The 25,351-nt window shown below is 51.2% G+C and overlaps 1 protein-coding gene across 1 annotated transcript; it reads left to right on the top strand.

The window, feature by feature from the left end:
• The first annotated feature begins 559 nt into the window (after positions 1–559).
• ALDH2 (aldehyde dehydrogenase 2 family member) lies at positions 560–23,735 on the top strand. Its single transcript, XM_079151880.1, has 13 exons — positions 560–784; positions 7,945–8,049; positions 9,043–9,183; positions 10,190–10,269; positions 12,295–12,406; positions 12,761–12,889; positions 13,205–13,318; positions 14,987–15,089; positions 15,438–15,622; positions 17,795–17,959; positions 19,448–19,605; positions 21,396–21,510; positions 23,320–23,735. The coding sequence occupies exons 1-13, from the start codon at positions 650–652 to the stop codon at positions 23,350–23,352; spliced, it is 1,575 nt and encodes a 524-aa protein (XP_079008006.1). The 5' UTR covers positions 560–649; the 3' UTR covers positions 23,353–23,735.
• The last annotated feature ends 1,616 nt before the right edge of the window (positions 23,736–25,351 follow it).

Raw genomic sequence — 25,351 nt, 5'->3', positions numbered from 1 at the left:
GTTCTCTGGGCTCCATTCTTTGCACTTCTCCAACGGGTGCCAGGGTGGTCCCATGTCAAGGCCTCCACATTTGTGTTACTCCCCCTGATTTGCTCTGCCTTAGACCTTTACCAGACTCCCTGCTGCCGCCCACTCAGGTCCCACCTGTCACTTTCTGGCTATGTATTTAAAAGTCGTGTTCTCTGGCCCCACCGCCTCTACACCCGGTTCCTCTTCCCCACCGCCCTTATCGCACACAGTCTGAAGTCACCCCGAGTTTGGGTGTCAGCTCCAGGAAGTCAGGGTCGCTCCCGTTCCGGCTTCCACACCATCAGGGGTCTGGGCACAGGTTAGGGGTCGAACCACGGCGTGCTGAATTCGCGAGGTCCTTGCCACTCGCGGCGCGTCACGCGGGAGGCAGGGAAGCGCGGAGCGGGGTTGGTGCGCGGCGGGCCGAGGGCGGTGGGCCGCCCACCTCTGCCCGCGCGCCCTCCACTGGCGCGCCGCTCCGCGGGGGGTGGGCGTGGCCGGCGCCCCTGCGCCCCCCGGCGCCTGCCCATTGGTGGCCGTGCGGGGCGGAGCCGCGCGGTGGCACGGTGGCCCGGCCGCAGGCGCCGGCCCGGCAGTCCTGCGCCGCGAGCCGCCGCCCGCCGCCGTCCCAGGCCGCAGCATGTTGCGCGCCGCCGCGCTCGCCGCGCTCGCCGCCACCCGCCTCGGGCCCCGTCCCGGCGGTCGCCTGCTCTCCGCAGCCGCCACCCACGCGGTGCCGGCCCCCAACCAGCAGCCCGAGGTCCTCTGCAACCAGGTGAGCCGCGCGCTTTGTTCTCGGGCCGGGTCGCCGCAGCCCCTGGGCGGACAGAGCTGGGCGGGTGGGTAGCTGGGGGCCTCAGTTTACCAGCTGCGGTCGGGCTTTACGCGCACCTTCCCCTTTCCGTCCTGAGAGCCTTTGTGCCCCTTGGCCGCCTCCGACTGTCAGTCCCATTATCTCGCTGCGACTTGGCACCCCCCTCGGTCCAGCCGCGGTCGCTCTCCGGCCTTCGCTTCTTCCACGGATGGTCCTCGTTTCTCGGGCCTCTTCGTCGCCGCTGTGTCTGCGCAGGGTCTCCGTCGTCAGCCACTCGGAAGATGCGCGCTCTTGAGTCCATCTTTGCAGGAGTTTTTGCCCTTTTCTTGTTCATCTCCTTTACCTCTTGACTCAGGCCTCATCCAAGAACGTTCAAAAGGAAAATCGAGGAGAGGAGAGGTAGTCGTGGTGTCCATGCCTCCAAGGGACTAAGGAATATTTTTTGATCCTTGAGTTTGTACAGTGCTGAATGCACACGGACGTGTACTGGTTTTGAAAGTTCCTTTTGTTTGTGCAACAAGTGCAGGTTGGCGGGCCCCCTCTGAGCTTAAGTTTCTTTTGTAAAATGGGAAGGCGTTAGAGGCTAAGGTGCCTTTCGACACTGGGCTGCAGCTCCTGTGGGCACTTGGTAGGTAATAACAGCCCTCCTGCCAGTTGTCTTTAATCCTTAGAACAGCCTTGTGAGGTTGGTACTGTAATTATCTCCATTTTACAGTTGGAGAGACTGAGTCACAAGAAGGTTTAGTGACTTTCCTAAAGACCCAAGTCGGTGGGAAGTTTGAGTTCACATCTATATCCCCAAGAGTAAGCCCCTTACTGGAACATTCTATGGTATGTCAACACGGTGGGAATGGAGGGACCACTGACCCTCTGACTGCTCATTGAGGATTCTGCAGGGCAGGCTCCTAGCCTGACCCAGAGCGATGCTAAAGGGACATCAGTGTGATTTTAAATAGTATTTCAAAGGGTCATTTGCAAAGGATTAAAAACATAAAATGTTCTTTGCATAACACAAGCCAAAAAATGCAGTGGCTGTTGCTCCCTTGACGGGCTGTTTAGGGGAGACCTTGAGGCTTGGAAGACTTGAACCTCAAAACTAATCAAGCAGAAATGTCCTCCAGGAGAGGTGGCAGCACCCGGAGGTAAGGTGTGCAGGTCCTTCTGTGCCCCTTCAGTTGGTGGAAATCACAAGCCCTGTTCTCCAGATTTAGTCTAATAGAGTGCAGTGAATTCTCCCTGAAGGATATGGAATCGACAACCCCCAAAACAGTGGCCTGAGAAAGCAGGCGAAACACTGATAACATCGATCCTTCCCCAGTGACAGTATAATGGACCCTCCGTTCTTGTTCTGTAAAAACACTGCCCAGTAAAAACAAATGTTAGATTCTCACAACCTGTTTCCTGAATGCCCAAACTGATATGTCCTATTAAAGTCTTCAGTGGTTAAAGACTCAGTGTGTTACCTGTATAAACCCGCACCTCCCCTGCACTGTGCTTGGCTTAGAATCGCTGTTCAGTAAATATTTGCTGAATGTATAATGGCCGCCTGTGAAACTGTGTTTTCTGCATTGCAGGAGCCAGGGAAAGGGTTGCTTAATGGCAACCCAGCATTTCCACTCAGAGGACCTTATTGTGGTGCAGTAACTCGGGAGGCACACAAATTTGAGGCCGGCTTGGGCAATTTAGTGAGACCCTGTCTCAAAGTAAAAATAATAAAAAAGAACTGGGGATGTAGCTCAGTGGTAGAGCATCCATGGGTTTACTGCAAAATATTTGGGAATTTACCTGTGCAGGAACAGGAATGAGAAATTAGCCAGGGGCAATGATCACACCAACATGGCGGTTGCCATCTCCTAAGCACATGGACACGTTAAAACTGTCTACCTGGCAAATAGTCCCCAGTAGAATTAACCCTCCCACCCTGGGGTTGGTGAAATCCCATCAATCCTGGAGGGTGTGTGGAGGGGGTTGGGGCCAGGTGCCAGAATATCCGCAGCACTTCTGGGTAGAGGGCGGCCCTTGGACTTAACTGCAAATTAACCCAAGGTTCTGGATGGGCTGTGAAGGGTAGGTACACCTGTGAGGCATGCCAGGTTTGTCTTGAACTCTACCCCTTGGGATCTCAAAGTGCAAAGGACAGCTTCTGCTTTTCATTGGGTTAGTTACCTGACTGCCGCTTAAAAAGCACATGCCGTCAGGGTCATCCGTGCTGAAACCCACACAGCATTTGCTCACTTACTCCTGGAAAAGAATGTGTTCCCGGGAAGTGGATTGCCTACATAACGTCCTGAATTCTTTCATGAATAAAAGCTTGAACTGAATTCTCTCTGGAAAGTGCCTTGTCTCCTGAAATCCCAGCTACTGAACATAGTTTAACTTTTTATTGGTGACCCAGAGCAGATTATGACCGCCCATGGTCCTGGGATGTGGGGCAGCAGCTGGGATGTTACTCTTCTGCCTTGGTCAGGCCTCTGTCTTCAGAGTCCAGCCATCCTGCTTCTGGCCCTCCTGACTTGTGGCAGTTCCTAGGTCCCCACTGCCACCACTACTGCCACTTGGTTTGTCTTCATTTGCAGTTTGTAATCTAATTTGCTGAGCTTAGAAAACAAGAAATCCAATCCAGTGAAGGATCTGGGTTGTCCTCAAAGTCAACAATTCTAATTTTTTGGTAAACCGTTTACCAAAATGCACGTAAAGGGATGTTGGCAATAGCAGCATCGTCGAGAGGGCTTGTCCCGAAAGTACGCGTTCGTAGGAAATGGTTAAGTCAACTGTGATTCCAGCTGTATTGAGGAGTCTGTTACTCAAAATAACTACAGCAGATCTGCCTATGCTGTAAGTTCCAAGAGCAGCTGTTTCTGAGAAAAGCAAGTTACAAAACAGAAAGTCTGTTGTCCCTTAGCAGGGATGCTGCAGTGCCTGCTTCCGTCCCTCTGACCCCTCAGCAGTATCTGCAGCTCCTGGGACACAGTAGGTGGAATTGGGAGCCCCCTCTGCCTACGCTGCAGCCACGTGGCCCTTTCAGCTCCTTCTAGCCCTGAGCACTTCCTGCTGTTGCCCTTCGGTGCCAGAGCTGCTTCCTCCGGTTGCCTCAGCCTGTTCTTTCCTCTTCTCACTTGGTTGGCCTGTTTACGGCTCATTCTCTCTCTCCTCCCTAGGACTCTGCAGTTCACCCTGTGCCTCTCAGCTAAAGCTTATCAAACTCATGGGGAATGAATCCAGCCTTTGCAAAACAGAGTGAGACGTTCTTATGAAAATATGTAGAAGTTAGAGTATTTGGATGGAAATGCTTCATGGGTGTTGCCAGCGATGCAAAATGTCAACTCCTAACCTGACTCTGCTTCCAGCCTCAAAGAGGAGGTCTGAGCCTGGAGGACCAGCCCCAACCCCACGCCCCTCTGAGAGTGGTGGAATTTAGCTTGTTGTGTAAATTGGGTTGGAGCCAGGAGGTTTTAAAGCTTGGGGTTTTTTTAAGACAAATTACTATGAAATGCTCCTCTCTTGGGGGAGAGGTATTTTTTTTTTTTGGTGGTGGGGATCGAACCCAGGGCCTTGTGCTTACAAGGTAAGCACTCTACCGACTGAGCTATCTCCCCAGCCCCCTGGGGCAGAGCTTTGACCAAGGTGCTCACTGAGAAGGCTCCTACCTCCCTGGCCTCTCCAGGGGGAGGGAAGCCATTGGGTCTGCTGCTAGGAGAAGGTAAGTGGGAACTGAGCCCGAGGACCCTTCTGCAAGGTCCCTTCTTCACCAGGTGCCCCTGGACTGAGAAGGGAGGTTAGGCTGTGGAAAATCCAGCCTGATTCACTTACGAAGAGTGACACAGCAAATTCAGGACTTGGAAAAGCTCACAAGCCAGGGTGTGACCCTTCCAGGGCCCTAATCTACATCAAAGGGAAGGAGTGGGACCTGATATCCAGCCAGACTGGCGAACCTCTCCCTTTCTTTCTTCCTGATCTTTGCAAAACAACGATGAAAACATTTTCTTAGGACAGACTAATTTAGTATACTGTCCTGCAGAGAGCAACACAAAGAGGTGGCAGGCCTGGCCCTTGCTCCTAAGAACCTCCAGACCGGGTGGTAATGGGAACCCCGTGGGCAGGTCCTGGCCTGGGAGCTGCAGCTGCTGTCACACTGAATCCTCCCACCAGCCCCCAGAGGCACGGGATGAGGCCTCTTGGAGTTGAGGGTTTGCCTGGGGTCCCAATCTGGGGTGTGGACTCAGGATTTGTACCTATTAGGGTGGCTGGCGCAGATATCCATGAGAGACACATCTCAGTTCAAGCAAAGGTTTATTGACAGAGAATCTTCCAGGCTGCCCCTCTGCAAGGCGCAATAGCCTGCTGGAAAAAACTTCTTAACTATATAGTTGCGTACATTGGAGTAGTTAAAAAATAACTCATCTGGATGTCTTTGTTGTGGTTTTGGTAGTTCGGGACTCTTTGGGGGTGGGCCTAACAGGAAAGTCACGCCTGGGTGGGCAGGTGCTGATTTTCAAAATGGAATTACTTTGGCTTCAGGACCTAACGGTACCAGGTCTTTCTGTCTTTGAGGTTGTTCCTTTTTCCTTTTTTTTGGTTACTGGGGATTGAACCGAGGCACTTTACCACAGAGCCACATTCTCGGCCCTTTTTTATTTTTTAAATTGAGACAGGGTCTTGCCAAGTTTCTGAGGCTTACCTCAAACTTGCAATCTTCCTGCCTCAGCCTCCCCAGCCTCTGGGATCACAGGTGAACACCACTGCGCCCAGCTGAGTGCTTTTTACAACTTCCAGAATAGAAGAGGGTCGGGGCAGTGAGCAAACTAAGGGTGGAGACTGGGGAGTTGAGTTCCCACCTTCAAGACAAACCTGGCTGTGACTGGAGGCTGGAGTGGGAACAGGGAGGGGTCTTTGGAGTCCCAAAGCCTGGGTTCAAATCCTGTCACTGTCCTCACTCCTGTGTGACCTTGAGCCAGTAGCTGATCCCTTCTGTGCCCCAGTGTTCTCCTCTTGAAGTGGAGAGGGTGAAATTTACTTCAAGGTTGAAATGTTACCAAAAGCTCGGTCCTTATCCCCAGTGCCAATACAATAACAAAGATACGGTTTTGAGAAAAGGGAAAATGAAGGTTTATTGTTTTGCTAGCAAAGGAAAAGCACAGGAGACCCCTGTCCCAGAGGCTGTGGTCTGCCATCAGGGAAAATAGGACTGTCAAAGAAGCTCTTCAAAGGCTTCATTCCAGGCGTGCCCTGACTGGGGTCCCAGGTCGCCCTCATGCTGTGTTGAAAATCACTAGGGTGACATCTTCCTGTGGTGGGTATGTGCTCAAGGACAGAACTCCAGGTAATCTCCTTCCCCACCCTCAGGTTAGGGAGAGGGAAAGGGAGAAGAGGAAAAGAAAAACACATCCCTTTTAAAATAGGTGTCGAATGAGCAGCCTGAAAATGCTAGTTGTTTCCATGATGTGCAGGTGACTGGGCCACTGTCCTCCTTGGGGCGAGGGAGGGAGGACAGGCAGGAAGGGGCAGCTCAGGACCAACCCCGACACCCTGCCCACTCCTCCAGCCTCTCCAGCCTCTCCTGACCTGCCACCCTCTGACCTCACACCCCCCAGTGCTTCCTGCACAGCGGGGGCTGCAGGCCTGCAGGCCGCCTGTCCTGCTTGGACAAGCCCTCCTCTTTCAGCTTGAACCCTCAGCGGCTCCCAGAGCTTCCCTGTCCTCCCCATTTACCAGGAGAAGGACGCTGGTTCTCAGAGAGGGGGAGCGTGTGCCGGGGGCCCCAGCTGGGTGCAGTGGAGCCGACTTGAGCTGTGCCGTGTTGGAGCAGGGGTCTGCCTGGCTTTGAGCCAGAGCCCTTTTTGCCATGTCCACACCTCCTGCGGGATACTGCCACCTCTGCAGGAAGAAATGTGTCGTTTCCCTAAAGCTTATATCCACCAACTATGAAGCCACATAAACATGGTTCCCAGATCTGCTTCACGTTCACCCACATTCTCTTGCCGGTGGCCGAGAGCTTGCCTTGTGGGTGCGCAGCTCTGCATGATGCTGCAGTGGCGTCCAGGGGTTGTGCAGAAATGTCCTGTTCAGCTGGGGAAAGTGACCCCTGCACGTCCCTTACCTGACTGCTCCTTCCAGGGGCTCCTGCCCTGTCATTGTGGTAGTACGGGGCACTTACCCCTTGCTGGACTTGGTGCAAACCCCTTGAGCCCAGGCGTGCCTCTTTCCGAAGAGGGTTCTATAGTGATCCTACTCCATGGATGAGGAAAGAAGGCTAAGAGGGGACGGCCTTGCCCCAGCTGGCAAAAGTAGGAGGAAAGGAGTCCCGTTCACCCGGACTCTTGCCGAACAACTGAGATGGGCCACCCTCGCCGACCCTGGTGCAGCCAGCTTCCAGGCTTTGCTCGGTGGCTTGGTCTTAGGTGTGATCACAGATAGGCCCAGAGTAGCTGCAGATGACTCCCTGGGGTCCCAGTCCAGGCTGGCCAGCTGGGTAACTGGGGCCAAAGAGACCCGTAGAAGAAAGCCTGGGCCTGTGATTCATTTGGACCAACAGAATTGGGGGCAGAAATGAGACACGGCGATTTCTGAAGCTTGGCCTCAGGAAGCCTTACGGCTTTCACCGGAGCCTTTCAGAACACTCCCTGGGGCGACTAGCTGCCATGTAGAAGTCAGGAAGCCCAAGCAGCTGGGAGGTGCTCGACAAGCGAGCGAAGAGCCATCTGCACGTCCAGCCCAGGGGACTGTGGCCCCAGCTGCCCTGGGACTGCGACCATACACCCAAGCTCTGCCCAGCTGAGTCCAATCAATGGGCACAGCTCTGAGAGATGAGAAATCATCTTCAGCCACCGAGTTTTGGAGCGATTACACAGCAGTAGATAACTGGAACATGAGGAACATTCTGTTCATTTTGCAAAGATGCCAAGGCACTGGGAGGTCAAGTGACTTACCCAAGGTCACCTGGCAGAGTGGGCATCCCAGCTTAGACTCTCCAAGGCTTGTGCTTTCAACTTTGAGGCTACTGCCCACTGAAGCTGGTTCATAGTTCCTCATATTCGTGAGATATGTATATATATATATGTCTCCCCAGTGTTTGGTGCTGGGTTGAGAGCTGGTCCTGAGAACTTCTTTCCTTCTCATCGTAGATCTTCATAAACAATGAGTGGCATGATTCCGTCAGCAAGAAAACATTCCCCACTGTCAATCCCTCCACTGGAGAGGTCATCTGTCAGGTAGCAGAAGGGAATAAGGTAAGAACTGGTGTTTTTATGTGGTTGGAATTTTACCATGCATGTCTTAGTTTTATAACCTAAAAAAGTCAATTAAAAAATTTGGGTAAATGAACCAACAGGATTTCTTATAGATGAAGGTGCTAGATTGTATCTGGGTTTGATGAGCCATGAAGTGTGGAATTATAGATTTGGAAGGGACTTCGAGGAACCCTTCATCCAGTGTCTCTTTTTCAGACCCTGGAAGGTGAAGGTCAGAGGAGGAAGATGCTTGATAGATAATAGTGGCATCTTGCTGGATAGAATTTGGGTTTCCTGAGATACACCTCTGGTGTCAGTTTGAATTGTATATACTGGTAGAAACTAAAAAGGTAATAGCATTTCAAATTAAAAGATTAGAATTTTAGTAAAGATATTTTTTAATAGAAGCGTCATTAAAAATAATTCAAGAATGCCTTAGTCCTCTGCCTTAGGACAATATTTTTTATATAAGGTCTTGCCTCCTTTGCTGAAAGAAATGAATATTTTTCTGGTTTATAGGATCGTCTGATGGTATATGTGTTTAATATAAGTGAACACTCTGCTCCCTGCCTCCTGATTCACATCTCTCTGTATGAGCTGTGAATTTCCCTGCTTCTCTAAGGAAGAGGGAAGCTGGCGAGCCTCATTTGTTGGAGAATGCCTGTGGTTTTCAAAGGAATGTTATTGGAAGTGGGGAAAGTGGTCAAATGCTAAGCTCGGACCCCTGGGTGCCTTTCCCTCCCAAACTCTTTGGGGGATTTTGAAATGAAAAGTAGGAACAGCCAGGATTCTTATCTGCACCCTGACCCTTGGCACGAGAGAGAAGAGTCCGTGATCCAGCCCTGTCGCTGAGGTCTGGAGCACATCAGGGGTAGCCCTGGTGCTGGCCTGGCTGGTCCTGCCGGCCCTGGGGCTGTGCTCGGCCATGGGTGGGTGACTTTTGGAGGCAATCATGCTGAGAAGGCCTGAGCCGTCTTTGTGGGTGTTCTGCAGGAAGATGTGGACAAGGCTGTGAAGGCTGCCCGGGCCGCCTTCCAGCTGGGCTCGCCCTGGCGACGCATGGACGCCTCTGACAGGGGCCGGCTGCTCTACCGCCTGGCTGATCTGATCGAACGGGACCGGACCTACCTGGCGGTGAGTCCTCTGCCCGCTTGCCCTTGTTTCCACATGGCGAAGGGATGATGGCATCTAGTGAACAGCCAGGGTCCACGCTGCTGACATCAGGATGGCGCGAGATGGACACCTTTGAATTCCCCACACCAGCCAGTGGAGCCTGTGTCCACCTCCATGCAGTGGGTTTGGCCAAGAAAGGACAGTGGGGGAGAGGGAGGAACCTCATCAGAGAGCTTTCCTGGGAGAGCTCACAGGAGGGGCACCTCTCCCTCTGTCTCGCTCATGGTGGGTCCTCTCCCTGGCTGCAGAGGCCCTCCCCTCTGCAACCCCCTCCCCAATCCATTCCACACACAGCAGCCAGACGAACCTTCCAGAGGGCAGCCTTGTGTAGCATCATGCATCCCTAGCACAGAGTCCTCAGTGTGGTCCATGAGACCCTGCGGGCCTGGCTCCCCCTCCCCAGTCAGTCCTGCTTCTCTGAGCACCAGAGCCGTTGGGCACACTGCCCTGCGGCTGGGGTGAGCTACATTTCCTCACATTCCCACCAGCCTGTTGCCCACGGGCCTCCTGCAAACTCTTCAGCTTTTAGTCTGAGGTGGGTGTTTCTCAGACCAAGTCAGAGAGACTGGTCTTTTCCTTTTTAGTAATCTTAACTTGTGTGATGGATGCTTTGTGTCACGACTCACTACCTCTGCTCTGTAAGATCCATGCTCACTTCTGTGTCCCCAGCACCTGGATCTGACAGAAGGCAGAAGCTTAAAAAAAAAAAAAAAAAAAAAAAAAATCCGTGGAATGAATGAATGAGAGGTTAATACCTTGCTCCTTCTGTCCCCCTTTCTCCTTCTCCCTCCTAGGGAAGGCTAGGGCCATGATCCAGAAGTGCCCTCGACTTTCAGTGGCCAAAAGGAACTCTCACTCTTGGTGTCTGTAGCCTTTGTCAGTCTGGGCCTCCGTGCTGTGTGGCCACCTATTTGCCTCTTGTTGTTTCTGCATCATCTTGTCTCTGCTGACCTCGATGTCTTTTCAGGCCTTGGAGACCCTGGACAATGGCAAGCCCTATGTCATCTCCTACCTGGTAGATTTGGACATGGTCTTGAAATGTTTCCGGTATGGTCTCAGGTTCCCTGTTCTTTATTTTGGTTGTGCCAAAAGGGAGGGAGCAATGTTGGGAGACAGAAACAGAATCACTGTAGTTCCAGGGGACCACAGGGATTGGGGAATGCCGCTCCATTTAGACTCTGTCTCCTGGGAAAGTTCCTCACGGTCAAAAGTTGTAACTTAGTCACAAATTCTGCTTCTTTCTACTTGAGTCACTTTTGGCTATTTATGTGCTATCTGGAACTTCCCCATTTTATTTAGGTTATCTGACGTGTTGCTTGCAGTTGAGTTGTTCATGGTTGTGTCTTACAAGCCTTTCTATCTCTTTAAGGTCAGTGGTAATGTCTCCTCTTTCTTTTCTTTCTTTCTTTCTTTTTTTTTTTCACTGAGCCACATCCCCAGCCCTATTTCGTATTTTATTTAGAGACAGGGTCTCACTGAGTTGTTTAGGGCCTCACTAAGTTGCTCAGGCTGGCTTTGAACTCAAGATCCTCCTGCCTCAGCCTCCTGAGCTGCTGGGATTGTAGGTGTGACCACTGTGCCCAGTTCTTCTTTCATGTCTGATTTTAGTTATTTGTGGCTTCTCTCTTTCATTCCTGCCAAAGTCTTGTCTTGTTTTGTTGATTCTATTGTTTTTCCATTCTCTGCTTCATCTCTCTGCTCTAATTTTTGTTATTTCCTGCCTTTTGCTAGCTTTGGGTTTAGTTTAAGCATAGACATCTTAGTGAGCAAGGAATAGAAGCTTTTTTAGAAACCTTGGAGTTGCAAAGAACACAAAGTCCAGCTGCCCAACCTAGATGATAGAGACCCCAATGAGCCTCAGATCCAAAATGCCCTTGAGCCTGGCTCGCCCCACCCCTTCCTTCATTATTTTCTTGCTGCACATGGCCTCCTTCAGGGCCTGACCATGTTGGAACCTGGCTGCTTAACTAATCCGAAGCACTTAATCTTGCCAAGACTAACTGCCAAGTTCCTGGGGGCTGGCTTTGAGTCTGGCCAGCTGAGCAGGGCTGTAGGTGGTGGGGAGGGAGCAGGGCCAAAGAGTGGGGGAGTTACCCTTCAGCATGGGGTTGCTCAATCAGGGCCATCAAACCTCCCAGGGCGCAACTACAAAGGACGGGATGCTGCTGGCATCTAGTGGAGAGAGGTCAGAGGGCATCCCGCAGTGGAAAGACAAGCCCCATAGCAAGGAACTTCTAGCCTGTCAGTGCTGAGAAACCCATGCTGCAGGAACACCTGGGAGGGCAGCCTCACAGAGCCGCTCCTTCCTGAGTTTCAGCATTATTCCTCTGTGCTGATTATCTGAGGTGCGCCTGGACCATGTTGACATAGGTGCAGGAGGGAGCAGTCAGAGAGGGCTGGGCTTGTGTGGATCGGCAGCCCCCTGGCCATTTTCCTCCCTCGAGTCACAAACCCATGTTCTGGCCTAGACCAGCTTTGGTTTTATATCCACCTTAACAGACCCCACGCCCTTCAGAAATCTTCCTCCAACAAACTTTATCTTTCCTGTATCTTTCATCTTTCCCTGCTACCACGTGACCATTAGGTATTGTGAGTACACAGCTGGTTTTCCACCAGCTCTAACTTGCTGTGCTTTTCTGTCATGTGTGTCCCTGTGGTCTGGATAACAAGCTTTACAAGGTGGGGGCCCAGCTGGTGATTTGTTTTCCTGTGACTGTCCAGTCTCAGGAAGTGCTGACCATTGGAAATATCTGCCCTTTTCCACCAGATCTGATCCATGGTTCTCTGACACTCTCTATGGTGCTGGGACTGGTGACAACAGTCACCGTTTAATAAATCTGGACGTTTAGTGATTCCCTGGAGAGCTGGATCAAGTGGGTTGGAAGCGGGCCCCTGGAATTTGACTTTTTGCTGTGAGCACGCTAACTGATTCTGAGGCTTCGAGGTTTAGTTATGTAGCTGGGTCTCGGTGTTCCTGGCCGTCCTGCAGGTCTTTCTGGGAATCAGCTACATGCAAGGGCGGGTGTCACAAAATCAGACATTGCTTAAAACTTCAACTTTTCTTTGTTAAAGGTATTATGCCGGCTGGGCTGATAAGTACCACGGGAAAACCATTCCCATGGATGGCGACTTCTTCAGCTACACCCGCCATGAGCCCGTGGGGGTGTGCGGGCAGATCATTCCTGTGAGTGTCAACCCCTCCGAAGGTCATCAAGAGGGCGGGTGTGGAGATCTGGTAGCCTGGACCAGGCTCATTCCAGAGGGGCGGTTCCACAGGCGGCCTTGGATGATGGCCGAGGATGTTGGCTTTCACAAGCCACCCAGGACCTTGAGCAAGTCCCTTACTCTGGGGCCTCAGTTTCTTCATCTAAACTTAGGAATTAACCTCGCTCCTGCTCAGGGAGGCACGGCGCCAGCTACCTAGAGCGCCAGTCACCTGTCTGGCTCGGCCATCTCAGTGTGGGGTGGGGCGGCGTTTTTAGCCACCTGGAGTAGTGCTCTGAGGGGAGGTGGGTTTCGGGGCTCTTGTTTCTTGCAGTGGAACTTCCCGCTCCTGATGCAAGCGTGGAAGCTGGGCCCCGCCTTGGCGACCGGAAATGTGGTTGTGATGAAGGTTGCTGAGCAGACGCCACTCACCGCCCTCTATGTGGCCAATTTGATCAAGGAGGTTCGCCTCGTGTTCCGACCTCTGACTGCACTTGCATGCGACTAACCCAAAGGGACTCCCTGCTTACTGTTTTGCACATTGGGTTCGTGGCCAGATCCCCTGTGAAGAGTGACAGTCATCCTTTAATGGATTATGAATTGCCCACCAGGGAGCCCCGCGAACAGGCTTCTTGTCTGAATCACTTAGAATTCCCACTCGGTGCCCATACAGCTGGCTTCTGCACGCGTGTGTCCCCAGCAAACTGCCTTGTCTTCTCTGGGAGGGGCTCTTAGAGCAGAAGGTTGACTCCTACTGTCCTCTGGATTTTGCTTACAGGCCGGCTTCCCCCCTGGTGTGGTCAATATTGTTCCTGGATTTGGCCCCACGGCTGGGGCTGCCATTGCCTCCCACGAGGATGTGGACAAAGTGGCATTCACAGGGTCCACTGAGGTAAGGCGTCCTGGGACCTCGCACTTGTAGTACAGTTGGCTCAAGCTCCCACTGTCCTCCGGGGCTACTGCTTTCAAGAGGAGGGCCTGGGTACCTGGTCAGGCTCAGCTCCCAGGACTTGCCTCTGAGCAACGCAGGTGAAGCCTGTGTGTGGCAGGAGTAAGGGAGCCGGCCGCTGTGTCCTGATTGCCCCTCCACACGCTGCTCGCAGGGCCAGCATCCCCCGTGGAGCAGGGAGGCTTGGCTGGTGCATGAAGCCCAGAGTGGAAGCCAAAGCCCTCGGCCACGTCAGGCTCCTTCCCACAGGGCTCCGGGAAGACTTGAGCTCCAGTCCTGGCCTAGCGTCATGACGGGCGGGTCTCTGAATGTCTGCGAGCTCAGTTCAGTTCCTCTGAGGGGCTGGGGGTGGTGTCCCTGTGGTAGTGACAGCATGGGCAGTGTAGTGGGAACATGGTGGGCTTTGGCCTCACACTCCTGTGTCTTCTTTCTGTTTTGTGGCACTTTTGGGATTGAACTTTGGCACTCTAGCACTGAACCACAACCCCGGACCCTTTTACTCTTTATTTTGAGACAGGGCCTGGCCAGGTTGCTCAAGCTGGCCAGGACTTGCGGTCCTTTGCCTCCCAAGTGGCTGGGGTCCCTGGCCTGCATCCCTGCGCCTGGCCTCAGCTCTTCCTTGCTGTGCAACCTCGGGCAGGTCACTCAGTGACCGAAGCTTCCATTTCCCCTTCTCTAAAGTGGTTTAAAGAGCCTCACCCTCACTGGGTGGAGTGCATGCGGGTGAGGTAAATCTTTTGACTGCACGGCCCAGAGCACATGCTCCACAGTGAGCGAGCGAGGAGTGGACCGGGCGTGGCTGGCTGCTGTGTGCCACCTACGAGACCCACAAAGACAGGGCACCTGGTGATTCCTCAACACAGTCTCCTTGAAAGCAGTCCAGTTCTTCCGAGGTCAGCTGTTTCCTACCCTGAAATCTCAGCTGTCTTCATCACCTGACCTCCCAGAGTGTCAATAAATAGTAGGACGGTGGTGACCTTCAAACAGTTCCACTACAACAGGCGCCTCCAAACACTCAGCCTGTGGGTGGTGAGGTGGTGCAGAGGGCGGAGGTGTCCACGGTAGCGAGTTGGGGATACTCCGTTGCTTAGTCAGCACCCTGCCCAGTACTGAGAGGCTCTGTGGGGAAGTAAGCAAGTACCAAGAAGTAAGCACAGGGTGGCCTTGTGACAGGCTCGGGGAATACAGAGTTGAAAGGCACCCTGTCCTTGTCCTCATGGGATGTATAGCATGCTGGGGGGCCACACTCCAGTCACCCCGGCAAGGGGGCTGAGTAGAGGGTCTGAACCCCAGTGTGGGTCCTGATCCCACATTTTCCAACTGTGTGGCTTGGCCACTCTGAGGCCCAGCTCTGGTGTTCCTAAACCAAGGGGAAGAGTCGCACCTGCCCCAGGCCATTATCGGGGTTGGATTTAACATGCAGGCAGAGATTGGCAGCCCTTGATACGTGGTTGTCATCATTGTGGCTTAGGGGCTCGGGCTGGGCAGCAAGGGAGGGTGGCTCTTTTGTAACCCATTGGCTTCCTCGAGTTGAGGGCCCCTGTTCTGTCAGTAGAGAGCGTTTGGCTCTGTTCCCCACTGAGAGCTTGTCTCTGTCTGCGTTCCCCACAGGTAGGCCACCTCATCCAGGTTGCTGCGGGGAACAGCAACCTCAAGAGAGTGACCCTGGAGCTGGGGGGAAAGAGTCCCAACATCATCATGTCGGACGCTGATAGTAAGTGGTGGAGTTGGCCGGAGTCCCGCTCTTCCTGTGGTCCTCTGCCCCCACCGGATGGCCCTTTGGCCTCTCCCACCTCTCTCCTCCTTGCTGTGGTCTGTCCCCTGTGTGCACACATGGACGTCCTGGACATCCTCCCCAGAGAGCTTTCTCTTTCTGTCTGTCCCCCAACCTGGTCCCCAAGCTTCGGGAAAGGAGAGAGGGCTCTGTCTTGCTCTGACCCAGGCTCTGGCACCCTGCAGGTGTCCGCCCTGGGAGTGGCGTGGATGGGTTGCAGGATGGATGGTGCTGGGGCTGGGGTCAGCCTCTCCTCATAGTTGCCTTTCCCCTGTCCTCTCCCCACAGTGGACTGGGCAGTGGAACAGGCCCACTTTGCCCTGTTCTTCAACCAGGGCCAGTGCTGTTGTGCCGGTTCCCGAACCTTCGTGCAAGAGGACATTTACTCGGAGTTCGTGGAGCGCAGTGTTGCCCGGGCCAAGTCTCGGGTGGTGGGTAACCCTTTTGACAGCCGGACGGAGCAGGGGCCGCAGGTAAGCCAGGCAGGCACTTCAGGGTGAGCCTGGGCGGTTGACGCTCGGAGATGGGAAGGTCCCAGACTCAGAGTCAGGTGGAGCTGGGTCCAGGTCTCACTCTTGCCCCTCTGGGGTGAGCACAGGACCACACCTGCCATCTCTTCCCTCGTTTTTCAGTTCTGTGGCCCTGAGTAGGGGAGCCACACCCACATCTGAGGATGGACTGTTCTCACCCTGGAGCAGGGGTATGAACCTACCTTTGTCCCCTAGCCTACCTGGGGACTGGACCCGGGGACACTACCACTGAGTCACAAACCCAGCCCTTTTTATTTTACAGTCTCCCTGAGTTGCTTAGGGCCTTGCTAAGTTGCTAATTCTGGCCTCAGACCTGCGATCCTCCTGCCTCAGCCTCCTGTGTCACTGGGATTACAGGCGTGCACCATCGCACCTGGCTTCTCTTTTTATTAGCTTTTTGAAGATATAATTCCCATGCTGTGGACCATAAAATACACCATTTTCATTGTACAGTTCATTGGTTTACATATACTCTCAAGGTTGTGCAGCCGTCACCATTAATTCCAGAATATATTCATCACCTCCAAATAAGGCCTGTGTCCGTTAGCAGCCACTCCTGATTCCTCCCTCCCCCAGGCCCTGGTGGCCACCAGGATTTGTCCACAAAGGTGATTTGCATGAATGAAGTCATGCAGTAGGCGGTCCTCTGTGACTGGCCTCTCCCCTCCGTGTGCTTTCAGGCTTGCAGTGTTGGTGTCGGGGCCTGTGTCACGGTTTATTTTGGCACGTGACCAGGCGGTGTTCCCTGACGGGCAGAGCTTGCACTTTGTCTCTCCATTCTTAGTTGATGGACTCTTGGGTTATTTCCAGTTTTTGGTTATCGAACGGTGCTGCTGGAAACCCCGGCATCCCTTCTTCTCTCATTGTTCTTTGTAGTTAATAAGGTGATGCAAACTTGTGGAAACATTTAATTTTTTTTTTTTGTGGTGCTGGGGATGGAACCCAGGGCCTTGTGCACGTGAATCACTCTACCAACTGAGCTACATCCCAGCCCTAAACATTTAATTTTTACCAAATTAAGATAAAATAAAAGGTATTGCATCCATATAAAACTAAAAAAAAAGGTATTTTCAGTAAAAAAAAAAGACACCTTCTATGTTCTCCATAGGTGAGCGTGTACACATGCTCGCATGGAGTTATTCACTACATTTCACAAGGGTTGTGTAGTCTGTGTGGTCCACAAACTCTTTCCTCTCTGTACAGAGTATCTTGGGCTACCTCAGTGTCAGACAGAACATGGGCATACCATGGTTATTGAACCATTGCCTCTACTGATTTATACTTACAATTATTTCTATATTTTACCTTTACAAAATGCTAAACAAGGTGAATAGCCTTCTTTAGTTTTCTGTGCATGTATAGAATAAATTCCTGAAAGTTAAATAGCTATGTCAAAGGGGATGAGCATCTGGTTTTTTAGCAATATTAATAAACCACTGGTCCTAAGAGCTGTGCCAATTGATAGTCCTAATCATGTATGGAATACACCTTCATTGTTAATGTATCTTTTTTTAAATTTGTTTTAGTTAGTTAGTTTTTTATTTTTTATTTTTTTAGTTGTGAATAGACCTTTATTTATTTACATGCGGTGCTGAGAATTGAACCCAGTGCTTCACACATGTTAGGCAAGCACTCTACCACTGAGCCACAACCCCAGTCCCTGTTGTAATTAGCGATACATGATGGTAGAGTGCACTTTGATAACTCATATATAATGGAGTATACTTTCTCATTCTTCAGGTTTGTTAATGTATCTTATTATTTTTATTATTTTTCTTGGTGCTAGAGATTCAACCTAGGGACTTCTGTGTGCCAAGCACATGCTCTATACCTCTGAGGTGAACCCCACGCCCTTGTATTTTCTTATTATTTAAAATATTTGCTGATCTCATAGTTGAAAAATAAAAACAAAGGGTTGGATACGCATTTCTGTGATAGCCAACGAAGTCGAACCTCTCTTGTGTTTTATGTTTCTCGGCCCTGGGTATTTCCTCTTCTAACCTGGGGTATTCAAGACCTCGGTCCATTTTCTAGTTGTCTGTGTGGTTCTCAGCCTGACGCCTCGGAGCGGTCTGAATTTAACCTTTCCATCACACTGGGCTCCTTCTCCCACAGGTGGATGAAACTCAGTTCAAGAAGATCCTCGGCTATATCCAATCAGGGAGGCAAGAGGGGGCGAAGCTGCTGTGTGGTGGGGGGGCTGCTGCCGAGCGCGGCTACTTCATTCAGCCCACCGTGTTTGGAGATGTGCAAGACGGCATGACCATTGCCAAGGAAGAGGTTGGGAGCTGGGGCCGGTGCGCTGGGGGATGCCCTGCAGAGGGAGGAGAGGTGGGCGGTTTGGGCTGGCATCTTGACAGTCACCCGTCCCCTGGCTTTGGGCCAGCTCTGAACCTAGAATGAATTATTTATAACTCGCTTGTGTTACTGTCACTCTTCAGTGCAGCCTGTTGTAACTACCTGCTGGAGAATATTGGCACTGGGCAGGACAGTGATGTCACCTGGCCCTGCCCATGGCCTTGATACAAGCAGGAGGTCAGGGTACGCCCAGGGGCTGTCTCCCCCCCCCCCAGGAGGCTCTTGATGTCTCTCCTGCACACTCATCTGATCTCTGGGCAGCTCCTCTAAGTCGCACATTTCACTCTCTCAGTGCCCGCTGTGCACTGGGCTCCCCGTAGCCGTGGCGACCCTGCCTCTGGCTTGTGGCATTCAGGCTTGCCCCATTTCCCCAGCCCTTGATCAAGGCCACGGATGCAGCCTCAGATGGGGAACGGCGGGCTGCGCCTGTTGGGGTCTAAGTCAAAAGAAAATAAGATCGAGATGCAAAGCCAGGGTAAGGAGTCCAGCAGAGTTCTGCTTTCCCCCATCATGACTACTTTGATGATTTATTTTAAAGTCTCAATTTTCTGGAAGGTCAGGGGCGCCTGTGCTTTGGTAGTACCTGGAGCATGGGAGGCCCCAACTCAAAATCCTGCCTCAACCAGGAGAGATACTGGCCATCTTCTCCCACCTGTCTCCACACTCTCGCTTCCTGAAACCAGCCATGTTTTCAAGGAGCCCTGGTCCCTTTTAGTGGACAGCCGGATTCAGGGAAGAAGGACTCTGGCTGAGCTGCGCCTCTACCAGGACTCCATCTCCTCCTCTCTGCCTCTCGTCCCTCTTCCAGTTTGGCTATTTCTGCTCCCTGTTGTCACAGATCGATTGTCACTTCAGCAGGACTTCTGTGACACCCTTCTCCATACCACCAGTTAGACCCCTTGGGGCTCCCACGCTCCTGCTGTGCCCAGCGATTACGTTATAATCAGTCGGTTCCTTTGGCACTTGATGACATTTTGATCAGTTACCATTTGTTCCCCTTAATGGTCTCCCCTGCAAGGGCCTGAGAGCAGTGATACCTCACATGCACCATGCACACCTAACTCTTAGGTCATGGTTTCTAAACATCACGCTCCAGGCAAAGAAACCAGAGATATTTGAAGAAACTGCCCATTCTGGGAAGAGGGCAGAGAAAGTGTGAGATAAACCTGGGGCATCTTGAGAGCAGAGTAAGATACTGTGTGAAAAGCACGGGGTGCAGGGAAGGCAATCAGCCCCTGAGAGCGCCTCCACTTTGTGTGTCTTGACCAGGAAGGTCGCCATCTTGCTCTGGAACTGTTGGGTTATGACTGGGGCCTTGGTGGCTTCTGGCATCATATGCTCAGCACTGTGACACTGAAGGGCTGGTGCTTTCCTCTTGCCCCACCCTCCACTCTGCTCTCTCTTCCCCAGATCTTTGGGCCAGTGATGCAGATCCTGAAGTTCAAGACCATAGAGGAAGTTGTCGGGAGAGCCAACAATTCCAAGTATGGACTGGCTGCAGCTGTCTTCACAAAAGACCTGGACAAGGCCAATTACCTGTCTCAAGCCCTTCAGGCTGGCACTGTGTGGTAAGAGCCTCCCATCAGCTCCTGCAGCCCAGCGAGATTCTCCAAGGCCAACATCTGCTGGATCCCAGAATTTGGGGTTCTGGGCTCTGTTTCTCCAGACCAGGGCATGTTAGAGCCAGCTGATAGATGGGATATTTTCAGCTATGTCCTCTTGAGGAGAGTATACTTCTCTGCAGTGTAGATGCCTCTGCAGCTCTCCCTGGGCACACAGATGGATGACTGAGGCTCCTTCCCTAGCTATGACAAGGGCAGGAGACCAGGGTCAAGAGTATGTGCAATTGCAATTCTGATCTTAAAAACTTAGCACCTACTCAACACCCACTATACTTTAAAAAAACGAAATAAAAAAAAATGAAATAACAAGTATCGGTGAGGATGTGGAGAAGTTGAAACCTTCCTCCACAGCCGGTAGGAGTGGAAAATGAGCAGTTATTATGGAAAACAGTCTAGCAGTTCCTCAAAAAGTTTAGCATAAGAGTCAGCATGTGAACTGGGTGCGGTGATGCATGCCTATAATCCCAGCAGCTTGAGAGGCTAAAGCAGGAGGATTGAGAGTTCAAAGCCAGCCTCAGCAACTTAGTGAGGCCCTGTCTCTAAATACAATACAGAAAAAGGGCTAGGAATGTGACTCAGTTGTTAAGTGCCCCTGAGTTCAATCCCCGGTACCAAAAAAAAAAAAAAAAAAAAGAATCAGCATGTAGTCCAGTAATTCCACTTCTAGGTATATACCAAGAGAAATAAAACATATTTACACAAAAATGTGCCCACAAATGTGCATAGTAGCATCCTTCATAACAGCTAGAAGGTGGAAACAACCTAACGGTTTCTCAGTGGATGTGTGACTGAACACAGTGTGCTCTATCCTTAAGTGGAATATGACTCAGCTGTAAAAAGGAATGAAGTTCCGATGGTCAAACTTGACAGGCCTGGAGAACACGGTGCTAAGTGGAGGGAGCCGGACACCAGTGGTGTGGGTGGTCTGGTTCTGTTTATATAAACATCCAGATGAGGCACATCCACGAGGCCAGAAAGCAGGTAGTGGTCAGCAGGGGCTGGAGAGGAATGGGGAGTAGCTGTTGGTTGGGCACAGGTCTTTTTGGGGTAACAGACATATTCCAAAATTAGGCAGTGGTGATGGCGGCATGACATTGAGAATGTACTAATACCTTTAAAAGGTGCATTTTAAGTCCAATTAGAATTTAATGAGGTTTTTGAAAAATTTTTTTAGTTGTAGATGGACACAATACCTTTATTTATTTATTTACTTATTTATTTTTATGTGGTGCTGAGGATGGAACCCAGTGCCTCACACTGGTGCTGGGTGAGCCCTCTACCACTGAGTCGCAGCCCCAGCCCTGATGAGTTGGTTTTTTTTTTTTTTTTTTTTTTGTAGACAGACACAATACCTTTATTTATTTATTTATTTATTTTATGTGGTGCTGAGAGTTGAACCCAGTGCCCTAGGCAAGCACTCTACCACTGAGCCACAACCCCAGCCCAAATTTAATGAGTTTTGAAGTTGGAAATGAGAAAAACATAAGCCTACCAACTAATGAGCCAAAATGCTTGATCCAAATTGAAAGCTGTCACATGCACTGTTACTGATCTACCTGTGGCGGCATCAGGAAGGACAGCAGTGACTTGAGGCCCTGGCTCGTGTGGCCTCTTCCACGACTGGTTAGTTCCACGGTCCGGCCCATTCTCTCAGTAAGCTGTCAGAGCCGGGTTGGGGAGCCCCTGGGCGGAACACACAGCACCAAGGTGATCTCTGCATTCTCTTCAAATTACAGGGTCAACTGCTATGATGTGTTTGGGGCCCAGTCCCCGTTCGGCGGCTACAAGATGTCAGGCAGTGGCCGGGAACTGGGCGAGTACGGCCTGCAGGCGTACACCGAAGTGAAGACTGTGAGTGTCCAGCCCACTGTGCTTGGCCTCTCCAGCGGGCAGGGGTTGGGAGGGTCAGCTCTTACTGCTCTTATTACTTGTTTCTCACTTCAAGCCAGAGAAGCCACAGAAGAGGTGACGACCCAGCCCCTGGGGTCTTGACGCCCGCAGACTTACACGGTTGTTCTCTGGACTTCATTATCCTCCAGGGGATAGATAGTTGGAGCAGAAAGGGCCCCAGTAGGCTCAGCAGCAAGGAGAGGCTCCTAGGAAGAATGGGCTGGAAGGCATTGGACGTCAAGGGCCGCACCATACCCGCTGACCATCCCACGACAGGAACTTGGCCTGAGGAGCTAGTCAGAAATGCAGAGGAAGTTTTAGCGTCAGTAACTTCTATCACAGCATTACCTCTAAGAGAAAAAGTCAGATGTAACCCAAATGTCCCCAAACCGTGGGTCACTCCACGCATGCTTAAAAATGTCTCTGTAGAACATTAGGTATGGAAAACGCTCACCTGTTAAAGTAAGGAAAGCAGAACACAAAGTAACAGGTACCCTGTATCAGCCCAAGTTTAGAACAATATGTACACATTGGCAAATAATCAAATACATTTATTTATCAATATAAAAAAGACAAAAACAAATACACGAAAGCATCCCCCTCTACAATGAACACTAGTTACACAGTTTAACCAGGAAACACATAAGCAAATGATACTTAAAGAAAAAGGAAATGGGCAGAACTGAGCTTTGCCTGGAACGGAAATGAGAAGCCTCCAGGCAGCTACCAGGGGCCGGTGAGAAACCCATCAGGGGCTTCCTAACGTACGAACAGCGCCAAGCCTGAGACACAGAGGCCAAGAGATGACCTATGTTCTCAAAAAGGCTACTGGAATAAAATATGTATGGTTTATTATGAAATGTTCCAATATGAGCAAGTGTGGGTACAACAGCATAAGGAGGTGTGGCAGATTGGCACACAGCTGCCTTGCTGTCCACATATTGTACTTCACCTCGTCCCCAGCGCACACGCTTCATACAGGGGGCCTGTGGGCAGCACAACAGCCACATGGGCAAGGAGTTTGCTGTAGGTTTTGGAGGTGACATTGCACAGGGAGATCCAGCTTCCGTTGATGGGAAGTGGTAAGTCTTGGGATGTGGGTGGTGCTAAGGAGGACTTGAACTATAAGGTGGCGTTGGAGCTGGTGGAAGGATGAGCGCGGCTGGAGTGGGGCAGGGAGAGGGCAAGGACGTTCTGGACACGGCAGGGCTCGTGGGAAAGCTTGAGAAGCAGGGAACGTGGCTCCTCTCGGATCTTGCTGGTGGTAGAAGGCAGTGCTTCAAAGGGAAGGCGTGGGGCCGGACTGTGTGGGGCTGTGCTGCCCTGATGTGGGGTTTGGTCTCTCGCGAGAACCTGAGTGCCTCAGGGTGTAGTTCTGTGGTAGGGCCCTTGCCTGGCACCTGCCAAGCTCTGGGTTTAATCCCCAGTACCCCCAAAACAAAACAAAGCAAAAAACTCGTGGGAGTTGAGCAGTGTTCCTGATCTAGACGCCAGCAGTGCCACCTCACCCCCGTGACAATCAAAAATGCCTCCAGACATTGCCAGCGGTCCCCTGGAGGACCCGATCACCTTGGTGGAGAGCCCCTGGGTTAAGGGGGCAGATGATCTCGCATAGAGGACAGTCCTGGAAGTCCCTGTGGTTGGCCAGCTGACCAGATGCTGGGAGTAAGAGAAGCCCCTCCTGCTCACACTTGGGCAGCACCCAGGCCACGCGCCTGCCAAGCACCGGGAAGTGGGAGGATCCAGCACCTTCTTGTACCCCTCTTACAGGTCACAGTCAAAGTTCCTCAGAAGAATTCATGAAGAACCATCCAGCTTCCTTCCTCATCCAGTGCCGGAGAGTCCCTGAGATCAGCAAGATTTCCAAGAACGACCCATGCACATGAAAGGCTCAAAGGAGAAACGCCTCCCAGGAAATCTCTTCAGTCAAAAAAGTCCCAGAATTCGAACTGATAAACAGGGTGGGCTGGTGGGGCGCGGCATCTGCAGAAAGCCTGTTTTAAACTGTAACAGTACTGCTGGCTTTGAGGGTGATTGCTTACAAAACCAGGTTCATGTGTTCTATCTTCTGTCTCTAATACGCTTCTGTAACTTGCCTTTATTTGGGAAGAAAAAGTGAACTGCTAGCACCCTGCTTTGTATCGCAGACTAAAACTCATTAAAAACTGAACGACTTTCCGCTCTGAGCCTCTTCCTCCATCTCTCTGACCCAGGGCGGTGCTGTCAGGCAGAACTGTTGTCCTCGCTGTTGGCGTGCGACGTTCTCTCTCGTGACTACCCCTCCACTCCTGTGGGTGAATGGCTTTGGCTTCACACATTCAATTCACAAATGTATCTGGCCTGTCTACCTGGGGCATGTCTTGGGCCAGGCACAACCCAACCCCCACAGGACTCAGCTCCTGCCTCCAGAGAGAAGGACGAGACTCCAGAAGAGAGGCTTCGAATGTCTGAGGTGGGTTCTGTTTTCAAAGTTCAAAAACTTGGTCAGACACTATGACACAGAGTTGTGCTGGCCAGTTTCACAGAAGACCAACAAGCTACACGCCGTTTACTTCATTTAAGTGAGATTCAGGAACCAGACTCCAGTGTCCTGTCCCAAACCCACTCTTCCTTCAGTCCTGGTTCCTGGCAGACCGTATTCTTGGTGACTGGTGATCGGAAGACTCCTTGGTGATGCATGGAAATGAGTGAAAGGGAACCGCAGATATTGTCACATTCGTGATCATTTTTGGGTCATGGATTCCTTTGAGAAATTGGGGAAACGTTTGACCCTGTCCTAAGAAAAGGATAACCACTGTCTCATTTTTTTGAATTATGTGATTCCGTTTTTTCCATATTTTGTATTGATTAGTTATATGAATGGTGGGATTCCTTGTTACATATTTGTGCGTGGATACAGTAACATCATCTGTCCTAATACCATTACCCAGTATTTCCCTTTCCCTCCCCCTCCCTCCCCGTGCCTTGTGTGATTTTTGCACATGGGTGTGTTGGGGGTGGCATTTATTAGTTGACCTCTAGCTTGTTTCACTCAGGCTAAGCCACATCCAGATAAACAATCCCATTCCACTGAAGACTAATTTTAGTTATTCAAATTGTATTTCATTCACAATTTTTGTCATATATATACATATACTGTTACTTTTTTCATTAAATTGACTTTTATTTAAATATTAAAAAAAATTAAGATATCCTATTACCATACATTTAAAAAAGAAAAAAAACAACAATTTGCATTTAGGGGCTGGGAGTGTGGCTCAGTGGTAGTGTGCTAACCTAGCATCAGCAAGGCCTTGGGTTCACTCCCCAACTCCACCAAAAAATAATAAAAATAAAGTAAAAAAATAAAAATAAAACAGCATTTAAATGCCATACACAGAAAGCAATGGAAAATGATCAAAGCAGAACATGATTAACTTTAGAATAATTAAATCTAAATAGCACACATAATTATCCTAGCTCTGTTCAGACCTGGAAGAGGGACCAGTCAGAACCACAGGACCCTCCCCTGTATGTGACTTCAAGATGAAGCAGGGCCAGGTCACTCCCTGAAAGATTCTGTAGTTGTGCCCCGAAGAGAACCAGCAACCACGATGCTAAGGTGCAAGCCTGTGGTGAGGGCACAGCTCTGAGCCTGCGCCCCAGCTGGCCTTGTCCTCCCTTCTACCCTGTGGCTGCCTGGGCACAGGGTGGAGTGGGATGTGGACAAACGGCTGGCCCTGTGTTCACACCAGGTGCAACCCTTGAGGGGAGAAGCATCAAAAGTAGGGACAGATCAGAGACTGGTGGGTCGTCAGAGGAG

The sequence above is a fragment of the Sciurus vulgaris genome, assembly GCF_902686455.1.
Source record: "Sciurus vulgaris genome assembly, chromosome: 8".
Taxonomy (NCBI): Eukaryota; Metazoa; Chordata; class Mammalia; order Rodentia; family Sciuridae; genus Sciurus; species Sciurus vulgaris.
The sequence above is the reverse complement of the archived record's forward strand: the minus strand, read 5'-3'. Positions and strand labels throughout refer to the sequence as shown.